General features: G+C 42.3%; 2 protein-coding genes across 2 annotated transcripts in view; one reads left to right on the forward strand and one right to left on the reverse strand.

The window, feature by feature from the left end:
• Positions 1 to 4,179, forward strand: part of sox13 (SRY-box transcription factor 13) — a 32,376-nt gene extending 28,197 nt beyond the window's left edge. The window contains exons 14-15 of the mRNA XM_084063607.1: positions 204 to 420; positions 2,047 to 4,179. Coding sequence (XP_083919733.1) covers positions 204 to 420; positions 2,047 to 2,326 — 497 coding nt within the window. The 3' untranslated portion in view covers positions 2,327 to 4,179. The remainder of the gene's footprint in view (positions 1 to 203; positions 421 to 2,046) is intronic.
• Positions 4,180 to 5,811: 1,632 nt separating this feature from the next.
• etnk2 (ethanolamine kinase 2) lies at positions 5,812 to 23,214 on the reverse strand. The gene is made up of 9 exons (XM_084062793.1): positions 22,837 to 23,214; positions 18,340 to 18,477; positions 17,905 to 18,026; positions 17,279 to 17,419; positions 11,674 to 11,816; positions 11,256 to 11,339; positions 10,731 to 10,891; positions 10,017 to 10,090; positions 5,812 to 9,478 (listed from the first exon to the last, which is right to left on the reverse strand). The coding sequence occupies exons 1-9, from the start codon at positions 23,062 to 23,064 to the stop codon at positions 9,406 to 9,408; spliced, it is 1,164 nt and encodes a 387-aa protein (XP_083918919.1). The 5' UTR covers positions 23,065 to 23,214; the 3' UTR covers positions 5,812 to 9,405.
• Positions 23,215 to 26,712: the final 3,498 nt, after the last annotated feature.

Genomic DNA, 26,712 nt, shown 5'->3' on the forward strand with positions numbered 1-26,712 from the left:
GATAGTTCTAATGAGCGCTCGGGGGGAGCAGTAAAGGTTTGTCTTGCTCGTGGAAACCTTGACATAGCTGCGGCCGAGAATCATACCTAGGACCTTCTGTGTTCGAAGCGGCCTCTTTAACCATTCAGCTAACCCTAATGCATTTCTTTATGAGCGCTGCCTTCTTATCTTGTGTATGTTTTCTCTCCTGCCTTTGTCTCCAGGCTCCAGGTGGAAGTCCATGTCCAACCAGGAGAAGCAGCCCTACTATGAGGAGCAGGCGCGGCTCAGCAGGCAGCATCTGGAGCGATACCCAGACTACAAGTACAAGCCACGGCCCAAGAGGACGTGCATAGTGGAGGGCCGCAGACTCCGGGTGGGCGAGTACAAGGCCATGATGAAGAACCGCAGGCAGGAGCAGAGAGCTACCTATGCTCACAGGTAACAAACACTGAAAGAGCACACCTGTGTTTGTGTGCGTGTATAGACTAGAGACACAATAAATAAGGCTGGCACAAGAGTTTGGGGAGATAATTCAACACAATGTGTCCCTGACAGACAAAACAAGGGATGAACAATTCCATTCCTATAACAGCCAGAGTGCTCAGCCTATCCACAGTAAACAAACTGCACTCGACTGTCTAAGCTGCTTTTTTTCTGGAGAAGTCAAACAAACTGGAGATATAAATGCTGCAGCAAGCACTGTTTATCAGTCTCTCTCTCTCTCTCTTTCTTTGAGGAAGAGCACACTCCACCCCATCACCCCCAGCCACCCCAGGCTAGTTTACTTTGCTGCTCTCCGTAGTTTACACCAGTGGTTCTCAACGTGGTGCCCGGGCCCCCCAGGGTCCTTCCTGGGGTTCTGGGGGTCCCAGCAAAATGAGGAGCCGTTTTACCACTTTAACCCTATTTTATACTTTGGCTATTTGAAAATAGCCGATCTACGAGCTCACAGTGTGTGCATTGTGACACGTTGTGAACTTGTAGATCTGCTATTTTTTTTTACTAGAGGTTCGGGCTGCTACGCAGCCCTCACACCTACGTTGCACCACCGATCCGACTGATATACCCATATATGTAGATCAGTGAAAGAGAAATATATCGCTTGCCCCAAAATGGGCTTTCCATTTTAGCTCAGCTGTAGAAATGTATTGAACATGTAGCAGCAGGTCTGTAGTTTGGAGTTGTTAAAATGGGGTGAAATAACAATTTGGCCTTTTGTTTTTTCCCCATGAACCTTAACTAAAGAACATTTGCATATCAACTGGTAGAACATTCTAAATGAAGTAAAAATATACAGTATAAAGGCATGTTCACACTAACATTTTCGTCTTTTTATGAAGAGGTGATTGTCGCGTGATGATTGACTGAAATATACTTCAGTATCACTCTATGGAACTTATCGAATATTGAAAACCAAGTTTTAAACAAATACATGTAGTTGTGGATGCTCAAGATTGAGCAACTGTGGGGCGCCCGCTGGCCTAGCGGTCCAGGCGCATACCACATACGCTGGTAATCCAGCTTTGCGTTGCCTATGAGTCACACTGCTGGTCCACAACTTGCTCATTCATTAATTGCGATATATTAACAAACCATTAAAGTCTACCACACCAGCCCTGACAAAAAAGGATAGTCATTTAATAGTCCTGACTTTAAGAAAATACAACTCCACAGGGAATTTAATAAAAATATTATACAAATAGAATGTAATTTTATTAAGTAATAATAGGTTTAAATAGCGGGGGCATAGGGAGAACATCCTCTTGGCATTTGTGTACAGTCGTGATTGTACAGCTGATAAATAGCAGTCCACGTCATAAGTGCATTTCTAAAGAATTAAACTATTTCCACCTTTTAAAGCGCTCCGATATGTGCCTTGGCATTTCTAGTCATTTCTCATAGGGTTTAATGTAAGAAGGTGGTGCCTTTTTTTTACCTACCTAATACTGAAATATTTATTGTGGGTTTATTTGTAAGTTTATGTTCATGAACCATACAAGGTTTTCCGGCTTTCCTGTAAGTCAAAGTAGAGATATTTATTGTGAAATGTTTCCCGTCTTTTAGCCAGTCGGAGCCTCAGCAGATGCACTATGCGCCCGGCGACGGCCAGTACCCGAGTGGCACCGCGTCAGTCTCCATGGCGACCATGCCGTTTCACCCTGCGCTGCTGGAGCATTACATGCCCCAAGCCCCGCCTCCGCGACGCGCTGAGGGTCAAGCCACGCCCACTCCCCTGCCCAGAGAGCGGGAACGGGAGACGAGAGAGAGAGCCCCGTACAGCGAAGGAGAGGAGAGTGATGGAGGAGAGCGGAGCGAGGGAGAGCTGGTGCTCCTGACCGACTGAAGAGAGGGAGAGAGAGGAGAAAGAGAGAGAGAGAGAGAGAGAGGGGTATGAAATCAAGAGATCTCTGAGAGGACAGAGGAGGGAGAGATAGGTGAGGGAGGTGGAGTGTGCTCTTCATAGACTGGCCATCATCAGAGAGAAATACAAACATTAGGACTGTGAAAACAGTATCCACACAATGGAAAACTCTGCCCTTCTCTATGACGAGAGTGAAGACATTTGGTGGTTGAAGAGACATGCTACTCACTCCCTTGTAAATTAGTACAATCTCCAGTTTAGCACTCCCTTCAACACACACACATACAAGCAAGCTCTTGTAATGAATTTCCCCTCTCTGACATCATAAGCTGTTTTTGTTTATAACACAGTAGATTTATCCCTTAACGCCTTCTTCCCCTGACACTCATCATCACACATTTTGTCACTGTCTGCGAAAAGCACCTTTTGCGATGTTATTAGTCCAGGAAATTTTTAATTGTCATAGCAAACCTTAGGTTGGGGTTTCAGGTCATAGGTATGAAACATGAGCGCAGTAAAATGTGTATTTTGGAGAATATTTTCCCCCTCGTTCTATACAAACCCAGCATCCGCCTGTCAAAAGGCCAATCTACAGCTGTAGCAGCAACAGTACTGATACAATAGATTTGGTTGTTTATCAGTGTGAGGGTGCTGCCCCCTGCTGTTCAAGCTGTCCACACTCTACTAAGAAATTGCAGACCTACCTTAATAAATCTGACATACAGTATGGGGTTGGTATTCAGAAGAGATTCCCTGTGCACACACTCACAAAAGCATCTGTCCTAACATCTGCAGTGACACCGAATATGCTTTCTATTTTCAAAGCACACTCAATTGTGCATTTTACCGAAGAGTGAGGCTGCCTGTCCTCATCTGCACGTCCTGTCTTTTGATCTGATAGCACTTGGACGGGTGAAAGCAGCATGGCATGCCTCTGTGCAAATTAAAAGCGAGAGAGAGAGAAAAAAGTTTGGTTTAAAAAAATAAACTTGTTTTCCGGTGAGCCAGCCCCGATAGTCATGGTTCATTTTTCTTGCACTTGCAACTTTATAAAACAAACCTTGAGACTCACTTCTCGCTCTCATATTACATCCATACTTGGGCTGTGTACATGCTAATGTGTGTGTGTGTGTGTGTGGTTGCGCTCAGCCTTGCCACTTTTTTTTTTTTTTTTTAATATATACCTCTGTGTGTGCTTCTTTGAGTGTTTGACTGCGGTCATGTTGAGCACCGTGCGTCTGTGTGTCCCGCTGCTTCCTCTGAAACCGTTGGGTGTGATTATTATCTCCTGAAGTGTTAACACCCCCTACACCCTGCTTCCTCATGTTTTATTTTCCTTGTTTCGTCAACATGATGGAGATCCGCACTGGTTCGTCAATACGTTTCAATCATGCTGGAGAAGAGGCCGTTTATCAGTAGTTGGAAAGCACTTTGTGATGGATGCAGCGATGGAGATGGGCTCAGATGACTGGGTAGGGTGGAGATGGGTCCTTGTAATAGCAAAACATATTGTCACACTGCTGTAAATGCCCTTTGGACTGTCAGTTCACCTTTTTTCAACTAACTGTACCAGTTTCAACGTGGGGAAATGTTGGAGTAAAGATACCAGGGTTTGTGTATAGAGATGAGTTCTCAGAGGTAAATAGTATCTTACCCTAGTGGAAAACCATGCTGAGGAGTCACCCGTTGTCACACCTGCTGATGTAAATATAGATAGAGACTTTATTTTGTTTATATGAGCCTGTGTAATTTAAAGGTGTACATTTTCTGTATGTTTTCCAAGTTTTTCCCCCCTCCCCGTTTTGGACGACAATAAATTGGTTGTGTTAATGGCATTTGGCGAGTGAGTTATTTTGGCTACTGTATATTCAAGTTGGTCCCATTATGGGGCTGCGAAGAGAACAAGGTGACCAAATACTGAGGTTACAGAAACACTGCAGCCTCTATTCTTCTGTTGATTCTTTGTACTGAAGTCAACAGTACCGTGATGTGGGGGCAAAGCTACCTGTTGAAAGCATTTGTTGGGCTAAATGTTTTTTGATGATGGCAGGAGACAACACTGACAGAATTTCAGAAAATACTTTTAAATAAATAACAGATTTCTCCCTTAAGTCTCCAGCTTTCCCAAAACAAGCAGCCATGGTTGAGACACATTAGGTTTACTATGCCATTTGTTCAAATCCATAAAGTTTTAAACCAATCCCCACAAAATTACCTAAAACTGTATGGCTCAGTGAATCTGGCAAACCACCAAGCCTCGTGGAGATTGCTTATAGACGGACTTACAGTATTAGCCCCCTGCAATAATAATGCAATGTTATCCCTTATTAGGTCTACATAACTACAGGCATATTTCAAAACTAAACATTTTAGTCATTAAAATTCGAATGAGTGCTACCAAAGTGCAACTTAAACCAAAGCTGATCGTGCTATTCTAATAGATTTAAGCAATATCCTTGCATAGTTCAGTAATAGGCTATACATTATTTAAGTTATTTCTCATATCTGCCCTGTGAATTTTTTTGCTTACAAAGATTAAAGGCAAACAAATGTCATTTGTATTATATGTTCAAAGCCAAAAACAAATTAAATTAATTGCAACTATTTGTATGTCAATTAAGCGTATTAAGATTTCATGATTGTGTAAGACTAAATAGACAACACTGACATGCTTTAGACAGTTTCTTAGTGTGGCATTATCTTTTAATACAGAGTGATGTTTGCACTTTTAGATTTGTATGGCATTGACCACGAGGACATTCTCTCCTCTTGTCTTGGATATAAGTTGTGGCATGGCTACAAATTCTGCACAAAGTCCAAATGCTATACCTGTACTTATCAAAAAGTGTGTGAAAGCACAAATCCAAATGATACAGTAGACTACATCCTCAACAAAAACATTATGAAAATGTCTACACTCTGAAAATGATCCCATAGTGAATAATTTATTTAATTGTGAGCTTGTTATTTAATCGATCCGCTACAGTATGTTTGGTGCATGACACCCACACGCAACTAAGTATAACTGAGGCTTAAGTCTCCAGGATGTTGGAGTCAGCTGGAGGTTCAGGTGTGTGTGTGTGTGTGTGCGTGCGTGCGTCAGGATGCCCCCCACCCCCAGCAGTGGATTTCTACTTCCTTCCTTCCGCCTCTCAGGGCCAAAGAGCCAGGTCAGGTGGCAGAGAGACAGATGGGAGGAAAGCAGAGTGTGAACAGCAGTTGATCCCACACAAACTCAACCGCCGTCCAAAAACAATGGACCTACACAACACTACTGCAACCTGAAGGATTAACGGAACTACATTGAACACACTGTAAAATCATGACGGGTCCATTTGGTTACATTTGCACTTAACAGTCAAATTAACACTGAGAATATTGCATATTTCCTCAAGAGCTCAACCAACTGTGGACTCACAAAGTAGAAAAACACAATTTCACTTGTTTTTTTAGACATCATTTTAATGGACATTTTTACTGACAAATGTTTATTAACTCTTCTTGCCAGTCCTACACAGGCGTGAAGGATGGCTGTACAGTCGCATTTCACAGTATTTCTTACAGTATTTACACTCCCCACTCGTCTCTCACGGTGCCCCCCCCCCCCCTCAGGAGTGGATGACTTCATGCATCTGCACGCCAGCCAACACAGATGTCCGCATGCGCACAAACACACACACATACACACACACTCATCTTTGAAATGATGGGTCCCATTTAAACAGTCTCCAATGGACAGTTCTCTTCAAGATTCAAGTCAATGCATGTACAAAAAAGTAAATATAGGTATAAGAAAGGAGGAAATAAATCAAAGTTATACCGTATGTACATTTTAAAAGTTATGTCAGTTAATACATTCACACGCACACAAAAATAACAGTTAATCTCAAATGAACTGCAAAGCAAACTTTAGCTAGCCATTTTGGTAATTCGATGGAATAGAAAAGCAACAACGAAAAGGAAGATTAAGAGAAATGCAGTGCCAAATTCACTCAATAAATACCCCCCTGTTGCAAAGGGCTTAAAAAATACGCTATAAATACAAACATACTAATGGCCAGCAAAGAATAGTATTGACTTAGGTTGGTCTGGAGCAAAGAGCATAAAAAAACATCGTCCTGCATGTGCAAGGTCATTTACATATTTTGCCTTTTAAAGCAGGGATTCAAAATGTTCAGTAACTTCGCTGAATGTCGTGTAGACATTGAGTGCAATGCTTTAGGCAACCTCAGTTTCAAGGGATGTGTCCATTTTCTGTTGACCTAAAAACTCTACATTTGGTTCTAGGCTTTAACCTCTTGTGAGGGTGGACAGAAAAGTGCCTAATGTATAATAAGCTTGATTTATACTTAGTTGTGCGCTGGTGTTGCTGACCTACAAGCTCACAACACATTGCATTGCACAACTATGTATAAATCACCCTATAGGGTGTAATTTCAAAAACCTACCTATCACTGATGGCTGACTTTAGTGCCATAATACCTCTCTCCACCAATAGTAAAATTTCTACTATCTAGTACTTCATTCTATATACCTGGAGTGCAAAAGATCCTCTGATGCAGGTTTTAATCCTTCCACGATTGTGCGTTCAAGCAGCAAGTTTACTAATTCAGCGTACACCTGCAAATCTACCATCACTGGTGTAACCACACTTAGTAGCAAGAAGTACAATTTTGACAACCAACTTCCCAGATTAGGAAGGAATTATTATATGATTTAAGTACCTAAAGACAGCTAAAGTGGTGGTTATGTGCACTCTATCTGTGCTTCAGTGTGTATATCTTGGCCAAGATTGGTATTTGATTTCAAATATCACTCCTATTCAACAGCTGCTCATTGTCATTGACTCATACTGAATAACCATCAAGGAAAATCCTTCACCTGTCGAGGTGCAGGTTTCACCCCATCAGTGCAGGTTAGTGACATCTGAAAGCCATGTTAGGTTGCCGGGACACTCACTGCTGCAGTAAGAAGTGTGTGATAGAACAGGCATTATAAGTGTGCCTTCAAAACCCATTCACAATCAAGTATGTACTGTACATCTGTACAGTACATGTACAATAGGCCTTATGAGTAAACATTGCTCTCATTTGGGCTCACATGGACCTTAAACAGGATACAGCTCATATTCAGTAAAGGCTCTGATCATAGCTTCAAACGAGAATATATATATATATACATATATGTATATACATATATATGTATATATAAAACATTTTTTAAAGAGGTCTGCACTAAACTCCCAGTAAGCACATAAAACACCTCTGGACTTGTCCTGCCTCCTACTGGCTGCATGACACTAGTCTGTCTCAGCCTGTTCTGAAAGACTGATGCTCACTACTGAGCATACTGGTGAATTATTAAACTAGTCAGTAACCTGAGAGCCACTGCCGAGGACAAAGGTCAGAGATAAGTGTCGCCCCCTGCTGGCAGAATAAAGGGGGCCTGAACACGCTGTTCCAAAATCAACACGACCTACACGCCAAGAGGCTGTGAATCTTGTTGTTTTTTAACATCAGTTACAGTACCACACCATAGATGGGAACAAGGAGCGAGAGCCAATCATAAGTCCTGTAAGGTATAACCCAGTGGTCAAGGTGTGGATGAAAACATGGCGATGCTGGGGGCTCAGTGGGAACTTACCATGTCACATGCCTGCTACTGTCTCGCTACATCCTAGTAATAAGTGATCTTATAACCATTTCACACAGCCCGACATTATAACTCATTCGCTAAAAGCCAAACTTAGTTTGACCCTAGACACAACTTTGCAACGTGTGATTATGTAAAAAAAGACTTGGCTCCAACTCTGGTATACTGCCAAAGGCTTATGAATCCATGTAGGTGTCTCATGGAATGTCCGTCTGTCATTACCTCATTCTCAACAAATGGAGAGAGATGTGCACAAAACATGGCCTGGAAGGAAATCAAGGTGAGGGCAATGCAGGGAGGAAGAGGAGGATGAAGGGCGAGAGAGAGCAGAGAGGGATTGTGGGGGGGTTAGTAAAAAGCGTTGCAGGGTGACGGGGTTGGGATTTTCCAAGTGGCCAGGGGAGCAAGAGGGGCGGAAAGTTTAACCGAGCGGCTCGCTGTAACCATAAAAGCCAAGAAGGTGGAAAATGGCTTAAGCGATGAGGGCAGAGCTAGACACAAATCCACAAACACAGACTCACACATTTTGTTTGAGCTACATCAAGCCTGCACTGCTCAGCACTTACAAAAAATACCTCAACTAAAAGGGAATGTTTCCCCCCCCCTGACCCCTTCTGATGTTGTACTGCATGCATTGGACACATATGGGGGAAGAGGTCTTCAAAAGATTTAAAAAAATGGAGAATTATATGTAGAGGTATAGGTATACACACACAAAATACTCTGAGCAGCAGTAGAATTTTGTACACGCACATCAGCAAACACTAGCCTTCAAATATCAGTGTGTTAGTATTCGGGTCCCCATGTTCACTTTCATTGTCAGTGTTTTTGGACCATTAGGTGCCGGACTGACAGACACTAGAACCAGGTCATGTGTACCGACTCCAGCAACGATCACATCAGTTCTGTGAGCCGGGGCCTTGGACATTATTCTGCAGTCACTATGCCTTCATTCACTAGAAATACCCATATAGGGTATTTTAATGTTCGACACTGGATCAGTCAGTGGTTTCGAAAAAAATAAATAAAATGCAGATCAGCACACGCACACAAACACATGCGCGCGCACACCTACACACAATCTGTGGTGAAATGAAGAAGCTTGCCTTGCTAAAGTTGCAAGGCAACAGGTGGACTGAGATGAAGAGGAATGACATAGTAATTGCGCTTGTTGTCACAGGGGTCTGAAGGAATTAACCATGTAATGGTTCAGTCCTTCTTGCACCCCTAAAGAATGCCCCATATTAAAGCCCTATCATAGAAACTAAAAGTGTTTTTTTTACCCCCCCCAACCCCCCCAACAAATCACCCCAGCCTCCCAGCTCCTCAGCTCAAAGTGCATCTGCTCCTGCCGTCAGCTGCAGGTGATGGGGGCCCTCCTTAGTTTGTCCCTCTTCCTCCCTTCATTTTCATTCCGGGATCTGTAGGGCCAACACCGCGGGCTTGGTCTTGAAGTACTGGTTAAAACGCAGCACAGCATACCTGTCGGAAAGCCATGACATGAGAGAAAGTGACATGGAGAGAGAACAGACAGAAAGGAAGCTGTGATTTAGGTGAGGAAAAGAGCTTGGCATGCATTATGATTATGCTCAAATAAATTAAAGTGAGCCTTTCTATATCCAGTAGCAAGTCAAACAATGGAGCAGACAGGCCCACTGTAGGGGGCTACACGGGGAGAGCCAGCAGTCAGTGTCAGTTGTCCCCACAGAAAAGCATTAAGGCTATGTCAGTCACCAAGCACAAACACACACGCACACACCAGGTAAAAGAGTTAGCCAGGTGAGAGTGTGTGTGTGTGTGTGTGTGTGTGTGTGTGTGTGTGGCAGGATGGACGTTCACAGGGAGATATGTTGGCTATGAGTTTCAGTCTCTCATCACACCCTATTTAACCCATGCTGACAGATCATATTCAGCTAACAGTATTACCTATCCTTATGTAATACTCTGCCAAGAGGGGGTCAGGCAGAACCATGCACAGTTCATGTACAGTATGAAATGCAAACACTTGAGCCAAACTTACCCCAGGAAGTCAAAGTCAATGGTGGAGTACTTGGCCTGGATGAGAGCCCAGAAGCCCCAGAAGAAGTGGGAAGCCTGAAGAGACAAATAAAAGATCAGACTGCATGGCGACTGACGTGTACAACATTGTGTGTGCATGCGTGCGTGCGTCTGCTCACTAGGCCTGTCACAATTAGTACATAATCGCCTGATCACAATTATTTGAGCTAATCACAATTAGCTCAAATATCATTATTTCCTCGTAACTGTCCACTCTTTTTTACCGCTTTGAACCTGGCATCCCTATTTTGGCATTTAGGGCAAAAACTGAAAAATGTTTTTCCATTTTCCAAAATACAGAAATTAGCCGACGTACAAGCTCACAATGCATCATGAGTAGCTTTGATCAGCTACTTTAGCTATTTTTTAATTGTTTGAAAGTATACAATTATTAAGGATGTGGCCTTTTTTGTGGCCGTTTTAGCCATAGTAAATTAGTATTTTGATTGTCAGTCATTTCCTTGCATATTTCAGTAATAGGCTTTATATACATTATTTAAGTTATTTGTCATATCTGCCCTGTGATGTTTTTGCTTACAAAGACTAAAAGGAAGAAATGTAATTTGTTTTGATATGTTCCAATGTGCAAAGCCAAAAACAGAGTTAAATAATGAATTGCAACTATTGTATGTCAATTAGGCATCCATTAAGATTTCATGAAAGCCCTATCACTCACCAGGGCAAACTTGTTGACCTGTACGTAGAGCGTCTCAAGCTCCCGGGGGCTAACCTCATCTGTTTTTTTGGTGATCAGTTTGTAGGCCTGCAGGTACACTCGCAGCCACTCCATCTGCATTTCACGGCTCGGGTACAGCCCGTAGTCTAACTCACTCATACCTAGACAAACACACAAACATATACAGTATGTGCACTCCTGTTGAAAATATGAAGCCATTATTACCACACACGTTCCCAAACCTCAAACCCTCCTAACTTAACCTAACCCCACACACAAAGTACTGTAGTACACTGTTTAATTTATGTTGTTTTTCTTAGTTCTTATGTTATTTTATTTATAAAATGTCATTACAGTCTAGTAGTACTATTCTTATTTCTTATTATTATCTTGTGTATATTGTATTGCTGTTGTTGCACAGTCTGGCGGACCATGTCACACTGACATTTCACTGCTTGTACTTGTATGAGTGAGTGACAAATAAACCCCTCTTGAGTCTTGATAAGCCCCAATGCCTCCACAAACCTGCAAACTCGTTGAAGTGGTTCCCGATGTCAAACGCCTGGTAGTTGTAGCTGGAGTACTCATAGTCTATGAACCGAACATGGCCTGGGAAGACAGCAAGAGGACAGAGTAAGACACGTAGGGACATAAATAAAGTAATAAAACACGCTTGCGCATCAGGCAGCCAGCCAGTAGAACTATTATAGTCCTCTGTGGCAGGCGACTGAACAGCTGTATTGGTCGACAGCCTTATACTCATGGGTTCCTTGACAGTATTTACTGGTAGACAAGAGAGGAGAGGCTGATCCCTGACAGTCCAGGGACTTCAACCAGTCACATACTATTGCACACTTCCCCAACAACCCCTTGGCTAGCACTGCCCTCACTGGGATCAAACATTGGGAGGTTTTTCTTTGAAGGGAGTTGTACCAGTACCTACCCTCCTTGCTGTTGTGGATTATGTTCTTGCAGAGGAGGTCATTGTGGCACAGCACCACAGGGGAGCCCAGCGTAGACAAGTGCTCCTTCATCCACACCATCTCCTGCTCCAGCACAGCCTTGCTCGGCACCTCCTGCTGAATCCTGGACAAAGTCAAGGAGAGGGTGAGATGGAAATAGGCCCATGTGTCAGTTGTTCATCTCCTGGATGTTGTGACAACTATGTGTGTGTGTGTGTGTGTGTGTGTGTGTGTGTGTGTGTGTGTGTGTGTGTGTGTGTGTGTGTGTGTGTGTGTGTGTGTGTGTGTGTGTGTGTGTGAATAAGGCTTTGGCTGTCTTTGTAGCAGGCGTGGAACAGCTGTGATAGTTTTACTACTTGTATTTTGGGCTATAAGAGAACAACCATCTCTGGTTTTGAGTATCAACAGAACATTTTATGGGTGAATATTTTCAAAAGATTCCAACCAATAAAACATGGCGAGCATTCTGCACTATATCGGGGAAGCATTGGCTCCGGAGGTGAGGCTTTCTTGGAACAGTGAAGTTCTCTGAACTGTAAAGTTCCCGGTTTAATCACTGCCTCCTCCTCACTTCATGTCCTTGAGCAAGACACAGAACACACCTCCCTGATCCAGATTGTAGTGATAACCAAGCCTCGTTGACAATGAATGATTACAAAATAACCGACAAATATATATATTTTTTAACTAGACTGAGATTAAGTACTTCTTTTTTTTTTTGGAACAAGCACTAATATGGTACTTTCGAAAAATAACTTCAAGTTTGTGGTGTGTATACATTGTTTCAATATGTGAAACTTAAATGTTATGGAGGCCAACCCTCAGTGTGACCATATTTTATGATATTAACAGCTCTTTTTATTTATTCCATACTATGTATTAAAATGAAATCATCATTAACCATTAAAGCGCAATGACACTTTTGTAGAGGTTTGGGTTGTTGTTGTTTTTTGGTAACCTTGCTGTGACGTAACTCCAAATATGGGCAAGATAACTTGCTCCGTTGCTAGATTAGAAACTGATCATCAAAAATAGTCCGTCATTGACTTACATTACGCAGTAAAAATTGTCTCAATGTCACTCTTTTAGCACATAAACAAATATGCCAATATATAACATCACAAAACCTAGTAAGGAATTAGGAAGAAGACCCGGACTTGATCTGTGGACCTTCAAACAGTAAAATCAAGAGGAAAGAAGAACAGAATGAGGATTGTGCTTGAGGTTTGTGCACAGTGCAATATAATTCTTTAATATGTGAAAAATGGAAATAGAATGTACCAGCACAGGAATTTCATGGAGTCCATTGGCTGCCATGCCCATCAGTTCAGCCTATTTCATGAAATAAACAGCTCTTGTATTTATTATTATTATTATTACATATTGTTATGTATTAAAAAAAAAATCCTTAACCACTAAGTACAAGTAATTATTTTGTAGACTTAAAATCATTGTTCTATTTGATGACATTGCTGCCTGGCCATGATCTGTCCTAAAACAGTGAAAATCCACGCCTGATGTGCGCTCTTTGCTACATCGAGTTAGCACCGCCCGATGTATAGTTCACACATAATAGGCTCTATGCACAGCAGCCATATTGGACAGAAATTGGGCCCCTTCCTTGCTTCCTTCACAGGTGTTACCAATGATACTAATGAAGGCTCTGTTCCATTTAGTGCAGCACAGTGGTTCTCAGACTTTTTAATTTCAAGTACCCCCATAACTCTCAGAGTTACACCCCCTCAAGGAACCATGAGGGACCCACTAGTGTTTCTAGTGAGCCAACATGCACAATATCAGCACCCTGACTCTGTTTGACCAGAATGGAACAGAGCCTTCATTAGTATCATTGGTAACACCTGTGAAGGAAGTAAGAAGAGGCCCAATTTTTCTCCAAAATGGCTGCTGTGCATAGAGCCTATTGTGTTGAAGACATATGAGAGTTTGCGAAAACAACTGAGCTCCAACATGCACAGACAGCTCACAGTCTCAGCGGGGCAGAGACACTGGGGAGAAGCTCATAGTGCTAGTTACAGTACTCTAGGCGGTGTTCTTCCCCTGGTTGCTATATTCACTGGCAGTGGGGAAAGGGTCAAGTCTCTTGTGGAGTGTCTCAACCAATCACACTGGTTAGTAGTGCACACCAATGAGCAGGGGCCAGTCTCCTACAGGTAATGGGCTTATGGAACTAATCCAGAATGAGCCTGACCAGGAGGCGAGGAAGAGAGAGGGAGACGGGAGAAATTATACGCCAAGGGATTTCATGCACCCGTTTCCCTAGAGTCTCTGTTATTTCCACCTGGCTGGCTCTCTTTCACCTGCTGCCTTCTCTTCCAGCTCACTGCATGTCATGTCTTCCATCTCTGACAGCTATATACTTGAAGTTATTAGCCCACTCAATCCGGGAACGCATCTGTGTCATTTTAGATTTTATACTGGCTATTCAAAAATAGCAGCTATTTTGTCGCTGGAACAAAATATATTGAGATGGGGTGTCCGTTTCAAATAGTAAAAACATACAATTTTGGGGGTCCTTGACATGATTTTTTTTTGTTCCAGGGACCCCAGAAGCAAAGATTTGAGTTAAAAATGTTGTTTAAAACGGTGCAAAAATGTTCACGATTGATTTTTTTTTGCTGATCTACAAGCTCATATATATGTGAACTTGTATATCTGCTATTTCTGACTAGCCAAAGTATAAAATAATGGTTATAGCCTATAGCTAAAAATGACACAGATGCGTTCCTGGATTGAATGGGTTAACAGAACTAATAAGTGCCTAAAATGAAAAGAGAGGGCACGATGACTGAGCTACAATTTTTGGAATTATTCACGGTCATCATATTAAAGTCTTCCCTGCCCTGGCCTCTTCGAGTGTGTCTAGATACCTTGATGTCCAACAGGTGTTCAGTGTCCAGCCCTCTAGCTGTCTGTGTTACCAGGGAGCAGAGTTAGGTTGACCTGGTAAACCTGGCTATGCAAACATCTGCCGGCCTGCCACATAGCTCAGCCTCCCTAATCTAGTCTGCTGTTATGGTGACGGTTATATAATGCTCACGCTGGACTTCACCTAACATCCGGCCAAATAAAGATGTCTGCTGTCTTCAGCAGCCACCTCAGGTCAGGAAGAAATGGTCAATGTTTGAGGACAAAAGATGTCAAAGTCAGAAACTAGACTAAAATAGTGTTGGCGGCGAACCCTCTCAGTCGATTGGTCTGTTGTTTGGAGAGAAAATAATGTTGGTTAACCTACAGTATCGTATTGTTTATTTTATGATACAGTGGTGATCTTTGAAGGCAAATTATTATTTGACGTCAATAATTGTATGGTATAAGACATGATAACTTTGATAGCCAAAAAGCTCCTCTCGAATTATATGCCATAAAACACCTACTAAGCACTAGCCACGAGAGACTTTAGGACAAAAGGAAAAAATAAAACAAATTAATATCACGGCCTGCATTTATAAACTTCTCAGAGTAAGAAATCAGTCCTACGTGATTGAACAGTCTCAGAGTTGTCCCTACTTTTAGGCAGATGAGTAAGTTGTCAATATTCCTTTCTTAGGAAAGAACTTCTCCCCCAGAATACATTCCAAAAGGTTGAAATGATTTCTAATAACACAAACACGTTGCTATTGCTAATACAAACCGTCAGTTGTAACGTATGCATCAACATTTTCCTGCACGCTCTCACATAGCACAGTGTGTTCCCGAACATACCGTTAATGCAATTAAACAATAGAAAAGAAAGGTTGTGGCCTCTCTCGCTCTACAATACACACCTCCTCTCTCTGTCTAGGCAAACATACGTGCAGTACATAGGCACACACAGTGTAGTGATGCGTGGGTGCGTGTTTTTTCTTTTCCTTTCAATTAACCTCACCCAACTGACCTACCCTACAGTGGCATCGGATAAAAATGAATTCACCAACGTAAATGAATAGACCGAGTCTAACTAAACAGTACATAAATGGTTTGAGTTTGTATTTTGTGAAATTAAATCGGTAAGCTATTGTTGTAAATGTATCAAATCTACCCACAGCTGTCATCTCAAGTTGTGTGTGCATGTGTGACAGAGGGAGACAGAGAGAGCAAAAGAGAGCGAGCCAACTCCGGACAATATATAGCCAAATAGATACAGGAGGAAAGGTTGTGCTATCAGGTGCTGGAGGTCGCACATCTCAGCGTGTCACCGTCACTTGATGTGGCCCGTCCAGGTTTATAATGTTGAAAAGCACAGTTGTGGGAATTCTGTTGTGATTCCGTTTGCAAGTTTCAACTCTTTGCTATTTGCAAATCTTTGTTCTGAACTAGGCTTTATTATCAGGGGTGCACATAACTTTTTAGGTCTGGTACGCAGAAGAGCACCTGGACATGTGACTTGGTGCGCATGGCGCCCGTCCCGTTTTGTCAACGGGGGGGGGGGGGGGGGGGGGGGGGTTCAGCACGGTGCCCACCGGACAGTTTTGTCAACGGGGGGGGGGGGGGGGGCGAGAAAAAAAAAGGACGCTCTGCTTCTAAATTTCGCCGATTTTCGCCGTTTTTTTTCCTCACGCTGTTAGATAAAGCCCCCAAGGTTGGTGCCCTGTGCTGCTGCGCTGATTTTATCCGCCAGATTGGGACGTTCACGGCATATTTTGCACCATTACGGTGCGTTCATCATCGGTGACGAGTGCCTCTAACAGCCGCTGCTGGCTGCGTGCACGCAGCGAGGCAATGCGAGGCGATGCGAGGCGACGCGAGTCATATCTCTACCCCTGTGCCTAATGGCTGTACATGGGGCCGACGGGTGCTTTAGAGTGATTGTGTGAGTGGCTTCAGGAAGTAAATTCCTAGCCTCGATCTCCAGGCTTTTATTTTTTATTTTTGCTAAAAAAAATAAAAGCTTGGAAATTCCTGTCCCAGCTGTTGGTGCGCAAAAGCGCCTCGCGTCGCCTGATGTGGTGCGCATTTTTTATTTTGGGTGCGCATGCGCACCTGCGCACCAGTTATGTGCACCCCTGTTTATTATTACCCCAACACTGTTCTTGTTCTTGAGAAGCAGTTTATAGGTTATTTAAGTATTTGTAGAGGTATTCCTATTTACCTGTGAGGCAACACAAGGCAGTGGTCACTTTACAGTATAGCCTTGTCTGTAAATAGACATAGCAATCTTTATAAATCCACAATAAGTACAAAACTACTTCACAGGAACAACGCTGGTGTAACAAAGACTAACAATCTCTGAATTCTGACCGCAAAGTCTTTAGGGAAATATTTTTTAAATATTTTCATTTTAATATAATTTTACAGAGCTTAACCTGTGTATAAAGTATATATTTTAGCTGACACTGATGGGAAATAGAAACGGAAATGAAAAGGTGCGTGCCTGACTTATTAACAAAGTTCATTACACTACAATAGCCTCGCACTTCATTGGTTTGGATAAAAACGGAACATCTGAACCTTAAACAAATAATTAATTAAAGGGAAATCAACAATGCTGTATGGTGATATCAGGGTCCGACATAGTTCATTTCATGTAAACTGTCAGGCAAATTATGTTTCATGACGTCTTGTGTGTGTGAAAAGCCTACATCTTACCTGGCATTGGAGGCCTGCTCAGTGAACTCAGTGGCCACCAGGGAGAAGTATTTACGCATCTTGATCCATAGGTTGGGTTTGGGGATGCAGCCATTATGTGCATGAATGGCATGGATACGAGCCATCTCTCGGGCGATAAGTCTGCAAAGAGACAGACAGGCACAGACACACACACACAATCAGTTGTCTCATTCCCAACAACAATGTCAGTCTATCAGGTTCATTCACAGCTAACAAAAGCATCTAAATAAAGTTACCATCGTGGTTACTCATTGTCTGTGTGTGTTACATTTCTTTCTACCCATTTCTATCCGACTGAGGAGCTCTGATACAAGATCTTGACACGTATCTCCAAGGTAAGATGTGGGAAATAAATAATGTCTCACAGGTTTCCTGGAAAGAGCCCGAGGATCTCAAGTAAGTGGATCTTAAATAAACTTGACACAGAGTCGGGTGTTTCCACTGTAAGGAGTGTGTACGTGTTATATACACACTTTCAAGCAACACCTTTCTGATAGCTAAGGATTGATAGCTTGGGATTTTACCCCTTCATAATATACCCCCCCCATGACTGTACTGTGCCATATCTGGGAAGCAACCAGCCCAGAACTGTATCATATTCTGACCTGAGCAGCGTGGGGTCCCTGACATCCTGCGGCCCCAGGGCGTCGCCCTGCATGAACTCGTAGCAGATGCCATTCTGAAAGGTGCAGTACAGGCGGGGAGCACAACCATTGGCGTGCAACACCTATAGGAACACACACACCCGGAGGGTTATTTATTTATGTCCACATAAAGAGCAAAAGAAAAGGCCATAAATGGTGAGGGTAAAACCAAAAATACATTGACAATTTAAATGGCACGTGACATCATACATTTTTGCAAGACACATCTCACACACACACACACACACCACAATAGTTAGCGTTGGACACATCGACTTATTTGTGTATCCCAAAGGTCAAATTAGCCTTCGTGATTTTGGGAGATAAACAATTATCTCAAGAACAGATATACAATTAGTGGCTTTGTATTGTTCCTTTGTGGTATGTTTTTGCTACCTGGAAGCTCTTGAGCTCATTATCACGGTCCACAATGAGCTCTGTCTTATTCCCATACACGCGCACCAGAACCACATCCTCTGGACTGTCCTCAGTGTAGCAGCCTACCAGCTTGTTGGTGGTCCCATCGGTGAAGAGCTGGGAGAGGGAGAGAAAAACAACAATGGTGGGTGTTTTGGTTTTTGGCCATACAGTGGCAATGACCTTGACTTCTGTTCAGAATTAGCAGCATGATTATCATTAAAGTCCAAAATCTAGCAGGAGGGATTGTTGTATAACAATTATCTGCTGTGTTTCCTGGGTCAGAAAATAACATGTCATATATCAGTGCAAATGGCCATGAGATGGTTCTGGTAGTGTGACTACTGCAGACAATGCCACACTTTACTAGCATTAAAACGGCCTGATTTGTACTTGAAAATGTACAACGTCACATCCATTTCTGACTCACTCAGGCTAGTATCTCCCCAAAGACACCATCAATTCCCGCCTCATGAACTTTCCACTGCAGAAGTGTCCTCTACAAGCCGCTCCCCACTCTTCTGTCCTACCCAGCCCAGAAGCTCCACAGCACTCAAAAGGGCCTAAACATCTTCTACAAATTCCCCCCCGCCCACCTATGGCTCTCCTCTATAAGTCTCCAGAAACCACTAAGACCTATACCCCTAGAGCCTAATGGCAACATGATTGCTGACAGCACTATAAATGATACACAAAACACAATAACTGATATTTTCAGGTTCCCTGCTGCAACAGCATTCTCCACAATTTAGCTTGGACCCAGGACATATCCTGTTGGTTCCCCATCACCACCAAAAGATCCTATTTCAGTTCCTGTAACTCTTCCCATTCTTGCTGTGACTAGTGAAAGACTAAACACAGTGCCTTCATACTGCCAACTCTTTGCCAACTTCTAATTTTCTAGCAATATGTTTAGATTAGATGTGGATAACCTAGAAGTAAGAACTACTACAGTAGGTTATCAACCTAGCAGTTCTAGGTTGAAAACATAATATAACGGACCACACCTTAAGTGCTAAGACAATGGTCAAAACTGTTCTTTGTAACAATTCCTTCCTCTCTTTTTTATGCTTTGTGTTGTATATATGCATTTGCACATACCATGTACTCTTATATACCTGTACACAAGACAATAAAGACCACCTTGACCCTATTCTCAGTCATCCACCATCTGTTTAGATATAGCTAGTACTACGAACCTAGCTCTGTTAAATGTTAGATCTCTGGAAAACTAATTTAATTAATGATTTTATAGGCTAGTCATTTATAAGCTTGATTTTGTGCACTTAACTGAAATCTGGTTAGACATGAATAGCCTTGTGACACGTACTGTACTGTATTGAGTCAAGGCCACCAGACCACCGTTTTTATCAGTCAGTGAGACAGGAGAAAAGAGGAGGTTGGTGGAATTACTGTAGGGCTGGGTGATATGGTCACAATCAAATAACACAATATTTTTGACCAAATACCTCAATATCAATATTGTGACATATTGCGACGATAATCGACGATAGAATATGAAATCACTAAGGAAATAAGCAACTGCACCCTAGTACCAGCATCATCAGTCAGTGTATACCACTAACCAATAGGGCAGTCCATCCCACTGCACTGAGCACAATAATAACATACACACTGCCTGTCTCTCCCCATAGACCGGCCGCCCACCCACACATTACTGGCATTCCACACGCATTTCGCCACAAAGATGGGCACACACAGGCATCCCTGTTTTGACCGAACATATGCAAGCACAAACATGCCTTTGACACCCCATGATTGATCCGTCTACCCGCCACACAATACACCACTAAGACCACTGATCAATACGTCAACAGGCAGCGATAAGCTCGGACACCCGACAGAGGTAAACAACAGTCATCTCTATACTGCCTGCCTGCAAGGGATCAGTGATGATGGCATCATATGTATTGTCAATGAGTGAGCACCAGGGTTGTTAGAGTTTCCCTCTAATTTCTACTCTCAACCAAAGTGAGCCTGGCTGGGCAGAGCTCAGTGCTTCTGTCTCAAGCTCAAGCATGAGAAAGAAAAATGAGATGGTTACTTTGTTGCTATTGGCACCTGCCACCTTCTCACATGTGTGTGCGAGTCCAGGATGTTTGGAAGCTGGGGGAGAATGTATTTACAGTTAAACTCTTCCTGTCCAGGTGGCTGGGCAGGTCAGGTGATTCTGTCAACAGTGCCCTACTACTATTCTACAGTCAGTCCACCTCTCTCCCCACAAAACATCCTTCCCATCTTCAACCAAACAACCTGTTGCTAAGTCCTCTATCCTCCACTGTTCTGTGAGCTGGCCAAAGGGCACAGGGCAGGGTGCAGCTGTGCCGGTCTATGTACTGTACGTGTTTTATTAGACAAAGGCAACTAAGGACAAAGCCAGTACGGGTGGCACTCATTGAGAAAAGCCCTGCTGGTCTGGCCCGGAGAGAAAGAGGTAAACATTGTCACGTTCACAGGAGGGGTCTGGGTCACACAGGGGAGCTCTACACAGTTAAATCCTGTGTTCATTTAACGCTGTGGGTGCACACATGAATAAATGAACACAGAGGATTTTACTGTAGGGATTAACCTAACCACTGGTATGTAAATATACAGTACAGCTGGCATTGCCATGTTACCACCGTGTCGGCGTGTTATAGTAAACAATCATGGTGTAATCATGTCTCAAGAGACATGGTCACGCTAAAGGGTCTTTCCTACCTGGCCATGAAACCTGAATCACCTGATCCATTTAGGTGGGGATCAATTATGTATTTCCCTTTCCCTGACTGGCTGCATCCTTAATAAGTCTGTTTACCAAAACACAGACTTGTGTGCATGGGGTCAGGCAGTGGGGGGTTCCCCTGATGTCGACACAGAGATCTAATTTAACTGCAGTACTCACACACACAATTTGAACACCTGCACTACATACATGTCAACACCAATGGTTTATATCAGTGGTATCTGAAAATATGTTGTGCCAGGGGCCCCATACAAGATTTGTGTTGTTACAATGTTTCTAAATGATTTTGATGCTCTATTAACACAATTTGCAGGGGACCCCCTGGAGGTCGTATGCCAATTCAAGCCACTTTCAAAACAAACACTTGGCTGGTCGGGTACACAACACTAACCCCAGTAAAGTCAAGTGACTCATATGCATCACCTGTTTATTCTACAAACAGAATTATTACCGTCTTCCTCTGATTCATCCACCGTGACCCTTACCTAAACATAAGTGCCCCTATCTGTAGGTTTTGCAAGAATGTAGTTATACCACTGGTCCGTCCATTTAAAAAAGAAAAATAACACACACACACACACACACACACACACACACACACACACACACACACACACACACACACACACACACACACACACACACACACACACACACACACACACACACACACACACACACAAAAATTAAGAATGTCTGGGGAGAATGGCATCTGATCTAAATAGAATAAAATGAAAAAAGTGTTAAATTAGCATCAAAGGGTGCACACACTGAATCTATCATGGTAAAGGATGAAGAGAGACATGATGAATACGTGTATACAGGATGGAGTCAGTGCCACATAGCAAGCTGTCCACATCAAGCTAGCTACACGCTTCAAAACTGAAGTCTCCAGCTTGTCAACTAACATTAGCCAGTAAAGCAGCAAGATGTCGTTCCCTTTACTACAGACTAGAGCCTTATGGCATCAATGTGTCAGACTCAGATCAAATGCATTCAATTATTTGGTTAAAAAATTGATCTTTATGATGATGATGATCCCATGAGCTTATTGCAATGTAGTAGACACTATGTGTGCATGTGTGCATCTCTAGACGTCAGGTCAGTGGCCAACCGGTTATTGACGTGATGGATGTTGATGAATGTGTTATAACGGTGTTATTACTTGTGTCTTTTCATCTCGGGCAGGGAAAGAAAGAAAGGGAAAATGAAAAGGAGCAATAATAACTTGTAAAAGATGGCTAAAGAGAGACTACCAAGCTGCATGGGCCTGCTGCTAGCTGCCTACAAGCAGGGGAACCGGAAGACTCGCCCCAAAACACGCTCGCCCCCATTTCTTTCGCAGACCGCTCGCCCCCCAGAGCTTTGAGTATTCTTGTATTTGTTTAACTGAGGATAAGGTTAGAAATATGGTTAGGGTTAGCCTAGCCCCATATAGTACCTATCCCTCCGCTATGTAGCTCCGAGAGCTATACAGCGGAGGGTGAGGTTCCGATTGGAGCTAGGGTTAGCCATAGTTTTACTGAGGTTAAGTTTAGAAATAAGGTTAGGTTTTGGCACCGTTTTACTGATATTACGTTAGGAATACCAGATGAAGACCGTTCCCAGGTCACCGGATTTGCCCCGGGGCAAATGTGTTTTGGGGCGAGCGTTCTGGTATTCTGCAGCAGTACTAGCACCACGACATGCAGCTAGCAGCACATACAGTCAACACAACGGCGGTAAGTTACCTTGGTCTTAACCTGGGCTGATTCCCACGCTGGTCGCAGCTCTTTTATGAGCTTCATCGCTCCGTCCGTCACGTTGTGTTCGTCCACGAAAATGGGGAATTTCCGAATGACCGGCGACCCGACGGGCACATGTATTTCCGTCTCCATCCCGCAGCAGTCGTTCGTTGGGTTTTTTGGCTTTAATCTTCGATATGTTGATATAGATGATGTTTCTATAAATGGGTTCATAAAATGTCTGCTGGCTGGCTGTAATCTGCTAATATGCGTTATAATCTCTTGCGAATGCTGGCTAGGTCGGAGTGATAAAAGAGGGGCTTGAGGACTGTTAGTTAGAGAGATGTAGTTAGAAGAAGATGAGACGGTGATGCTGCTCGTCGCTCGCCGGGTTCTCTGTCAGTCAACTGGGCGAGTTCCTTCCAGTGTTGCCAGGTTTTGCGAGAGAAACAAGCAACCAGGCCTAGGAAAACAACACTAACATTGGCTATTTCAAAATAGCGGATCTACAAGCTCGCGCGTTGTGAGCTTATAGATCTGTTATTTTCTTAAACTTGTAAACTTTGGAATATTTTCAAATCCCCCAAAAAAAATCTTTCAGAAGGTTCGTCGGTCGACTACAAATCTATAGATTGGGGGTCCTTGACATGAAAATGTTTGAGAAACACGGTTTAAACGACGTTAGGAAGCAAGCCCAAATAAGCAACTGCACTTTAGAAACGAGCCAGAGAAAAAAAAGCAACCCGCCCGACATTAACAAGCGACTTTACAGAAATAGAAGCCCCAAATCCCTTATAATAAGCGGACATGGCAACACTGATTTCCTTCCTCCTCCTTGGCCCCGCCCCCCGCAGGATCATCCGATAGTAACAGCGGTGATGCGCGTCCACATGACAACTGGACACGCCCATTATCTCCGAGTCTGTCCGAGTCGATCCGAGGTTCTAGAAATAGCAATAGTAGGATGATAGTACTACCAGTGGTGGAAAGTAACTAAGTACACTTACTTAAGTACTGTACTTAAGTACAATTTTGAGGTATTTGTACTTTACTTGAGTATTTCCAATTTCCAATGCTTTTACTTCTACTCCACTACATCTCAGAGGCAAATATTGTACTTTTACTCCACTACATTTAGTTGAAAACTTTAGTTACTAGTTACTTCTCAGATATAAACTATGACATTATAAAACATACATTAACCACTTTAGCCCTATTTTATACATAGGCTATTTGAAAATAGCAGATCTACAAGCTCACAACGCGTCGCATCGCGACGCGTTGTGAGCTTGTAGATCGGCTATTTTCAAATATTTAGTACTTTTACTTTTGGTACTTTAAGTACATTTTGATGCCAATGCTTTTGTACTTTTACTCAAGTGAATTTTTAATTCTGGACTTTTACTTGTAACTGAGTATTTTTATATTGCAGTATTGGCACTTTTACTTAAGTAAAGAATTTGAGTACTTTTTCCACCACTGAGTACTACTATCATAGTAGTAGATCATAGTAGCTACTAGCTAATATTAGTAATAGTTTATTTCGGTCATTAGCAGTGGTGGAAAGTAACTACGTACATTTACTCAAGTACTGTAGGCCTACTTAAGTCCAATGTTGAGATATTCTTACTTTACTGGAGTATTTCCAATGTTCAGTAGGCCTACTTTTACTTGTACCACTACATCTCAGAGGCAACCCACTGAGCATTTTTCGGTCTAATAGACGTATAAAACACGTCTAAATGGCCCCTATACGGCTAGGCTGAAACAGGTTTATAATTGGTCTACTGGTGAAAGTTTTTTTTAGCGGTATAGGTTTAGCCTAGCCTTTAAAAGACGTCTATTCAACGTCTATATATATATACCTCTTAGACGTCTAAATAACAGCTAATATACGTCTAAAGCTATATTTAGACGTTTGTTAAACGTTTCTTTTTATATCAAATGTATACCCCATAGACGTTATTTAGACGTCATTTAAACATCTATTTAATTATAAGGATATGAATATACTTATAATTAAATCCAGACGTTTAAATAAGATCTAAACTTATTACATTAGATAGACTACCTTTACAAGACATATATTCATTTAAAAGCCTCAATATTAATGCAGATCCAGCTTCTCTATTTAAAAAAAAATACTAAAGGGAACAAATTTAACCTGTTATCCTTACCTTGATAAATGTGGTAATGTAGTCCCAGGATGTTCTGACAATGTATTTACATTGTCATCTTTATGGATATTTTAAACAGCTTTGAGTGTAACACTAATGTCATTTGTACTGTACAACAGGATATAAATAAATGTATTTATGTTAAGATTTGACTATCCCTCAACTACATTTCAATCACAACATGTTTCAACATTTTTTCAAAATTGAACTTTTTTATTCCTTAACTTATTTTTCTACTCATATTGAGTGAAACAATGGAGGTGCAGGTAAGAGTCAAGAACCAAACCAAATATAACAATTTGTTGAACTTTACTATACTTTGCTATAGACAAGCACACACACATATATATTTAACTATCATACACATGATCCCTCCCCACACACTCAGTTATTACACACACTCTGCATCTGCGTAAATAGCAGGCAAGCAGCAGCCAGCTTCCCAAATGCACTTTGCCCAAAACTGTGAAAACATGCTGTGCTCTGAAATTGAATTAGAACTGCCTTAAGTTTTAGATAGGATTTAGAAACACGGCGGTATGTGCGTCTTCTGGGAGCTAAAGCAAACATAACTTGTAAGTTAATGCCTTTGAACACTGCCTCCAGGGACAAATCAAAGGCATTCTTCTTCTCACCATACCAATACTCATCAAATATATCTCCACATTCCACTTTGAAAGGTTAGGCCTACAGTATATCTTTGTCCTGAAAGAGGTATTTTTTACACACACACACAAATATGCAGGATTATGGTGGTATGGTGCAGACTTCAAATTTTCAAGGGGTGAGTAATCGATAGTCATCTTGGGGTCCTTGTCCTTGGCCTCTTGTACCCCCCCCCCGCCACTTCGAGCTGGCGCCTGCTTGAAGTGGTCGGCTATTGAGGCGCTGACCTGGGCCTCCGTTGCCTCTACAAAAGTCTGCCGAACAGCTTCTGCAATCAAAACAATGACAAATATCTACTCTCAGACTTGACAGTAGCCATTACAGAGATTGCCACATATAGTCCAGACAAATTGTCATTTGTTAATGTATGTCATCATGTCAGTCACACATTTATAACATGAAGAAGCATCAACAAAGAACTAGCACAGACAATTGTTCTATTTACCCTGGATGAGGGAAAATAAGTTTGTACTCTTGAACGCCCTCTTTTTTTGCTGCCCACCACCGGACATATTGTATTTCCGCATCAGGCCATTGGTGAAAAGTCTGAAACAGATTTTTTTTAAAGCAGATACATTCTCAATTGTTGAGTGTCCTCAATTCATCGAGGATCTCCAACAACGTCTCCACAACGACCTTCTGAAACTCTGAGTAAAAAAACAAAATATTAACCTAAACACTTGCCTTAACAGATATGACCACTTTATTTCAAATTATTTTAAAACCTTAAAATACTTCCATTCTTACTTTTCTCGGGCATAGGGTAGTCGTACACCTTCTTCTTTGCTGTTAAATTATAGAATGAAACAATAAATGTTGTATTAAAGGTTGAGAGTCTGGTGTGGCTGGCTATGTGATGCTGCTTTACTTTTGGCTTGTCAATACATAAAATGAATTGTTTTCCGAGATCAAAATTTTCCCCCCTCTGGGGGGGAGCCCCAGTAAGATCACTGCCAAACTTGATAAAAATGTACCTTTTGTAATCCTGGGACTTTTTGGCCCTCTACTTCCAACACGCTTTCCTGATGGTGAAAGACAA

The sequence above is a fragment of the Gymnoscopelus microlampas genome (assembly GCF_963454915.1).
Source record: "Gymnoscopelus microlampas genome assembly, chromosome: 7".
NCBI lineage: Eukaryota > Metazoa > Chordata > Actinopteri > Myctophiformes > Myctophidae > Gymnoscopelus > Gymnoscopelus microlampas.

Coding starts and splice junctions, on each gene's coding strand:
- etnk2 (XM_084062793.1), bottom strand. CDS start 23,064: ATGAACCCATTTATAGAAACATCATCTATATCAACATATCGAAGATTA. Junction 17,420..17,904: donor AGGGACCCCACGCTGCTCAG/GTCAGAATATGA, acceptor GTCTCTTTGCAG/ACTTATCGCCCGAGAGATGG. Junction 9,479..10,016: donor ATTGACTTTGACTTCCTGGG/GTAAGTTTGGCT, acceptor GCTTTCCGACAG/GTATGCTGTGCTGCGTTTTA.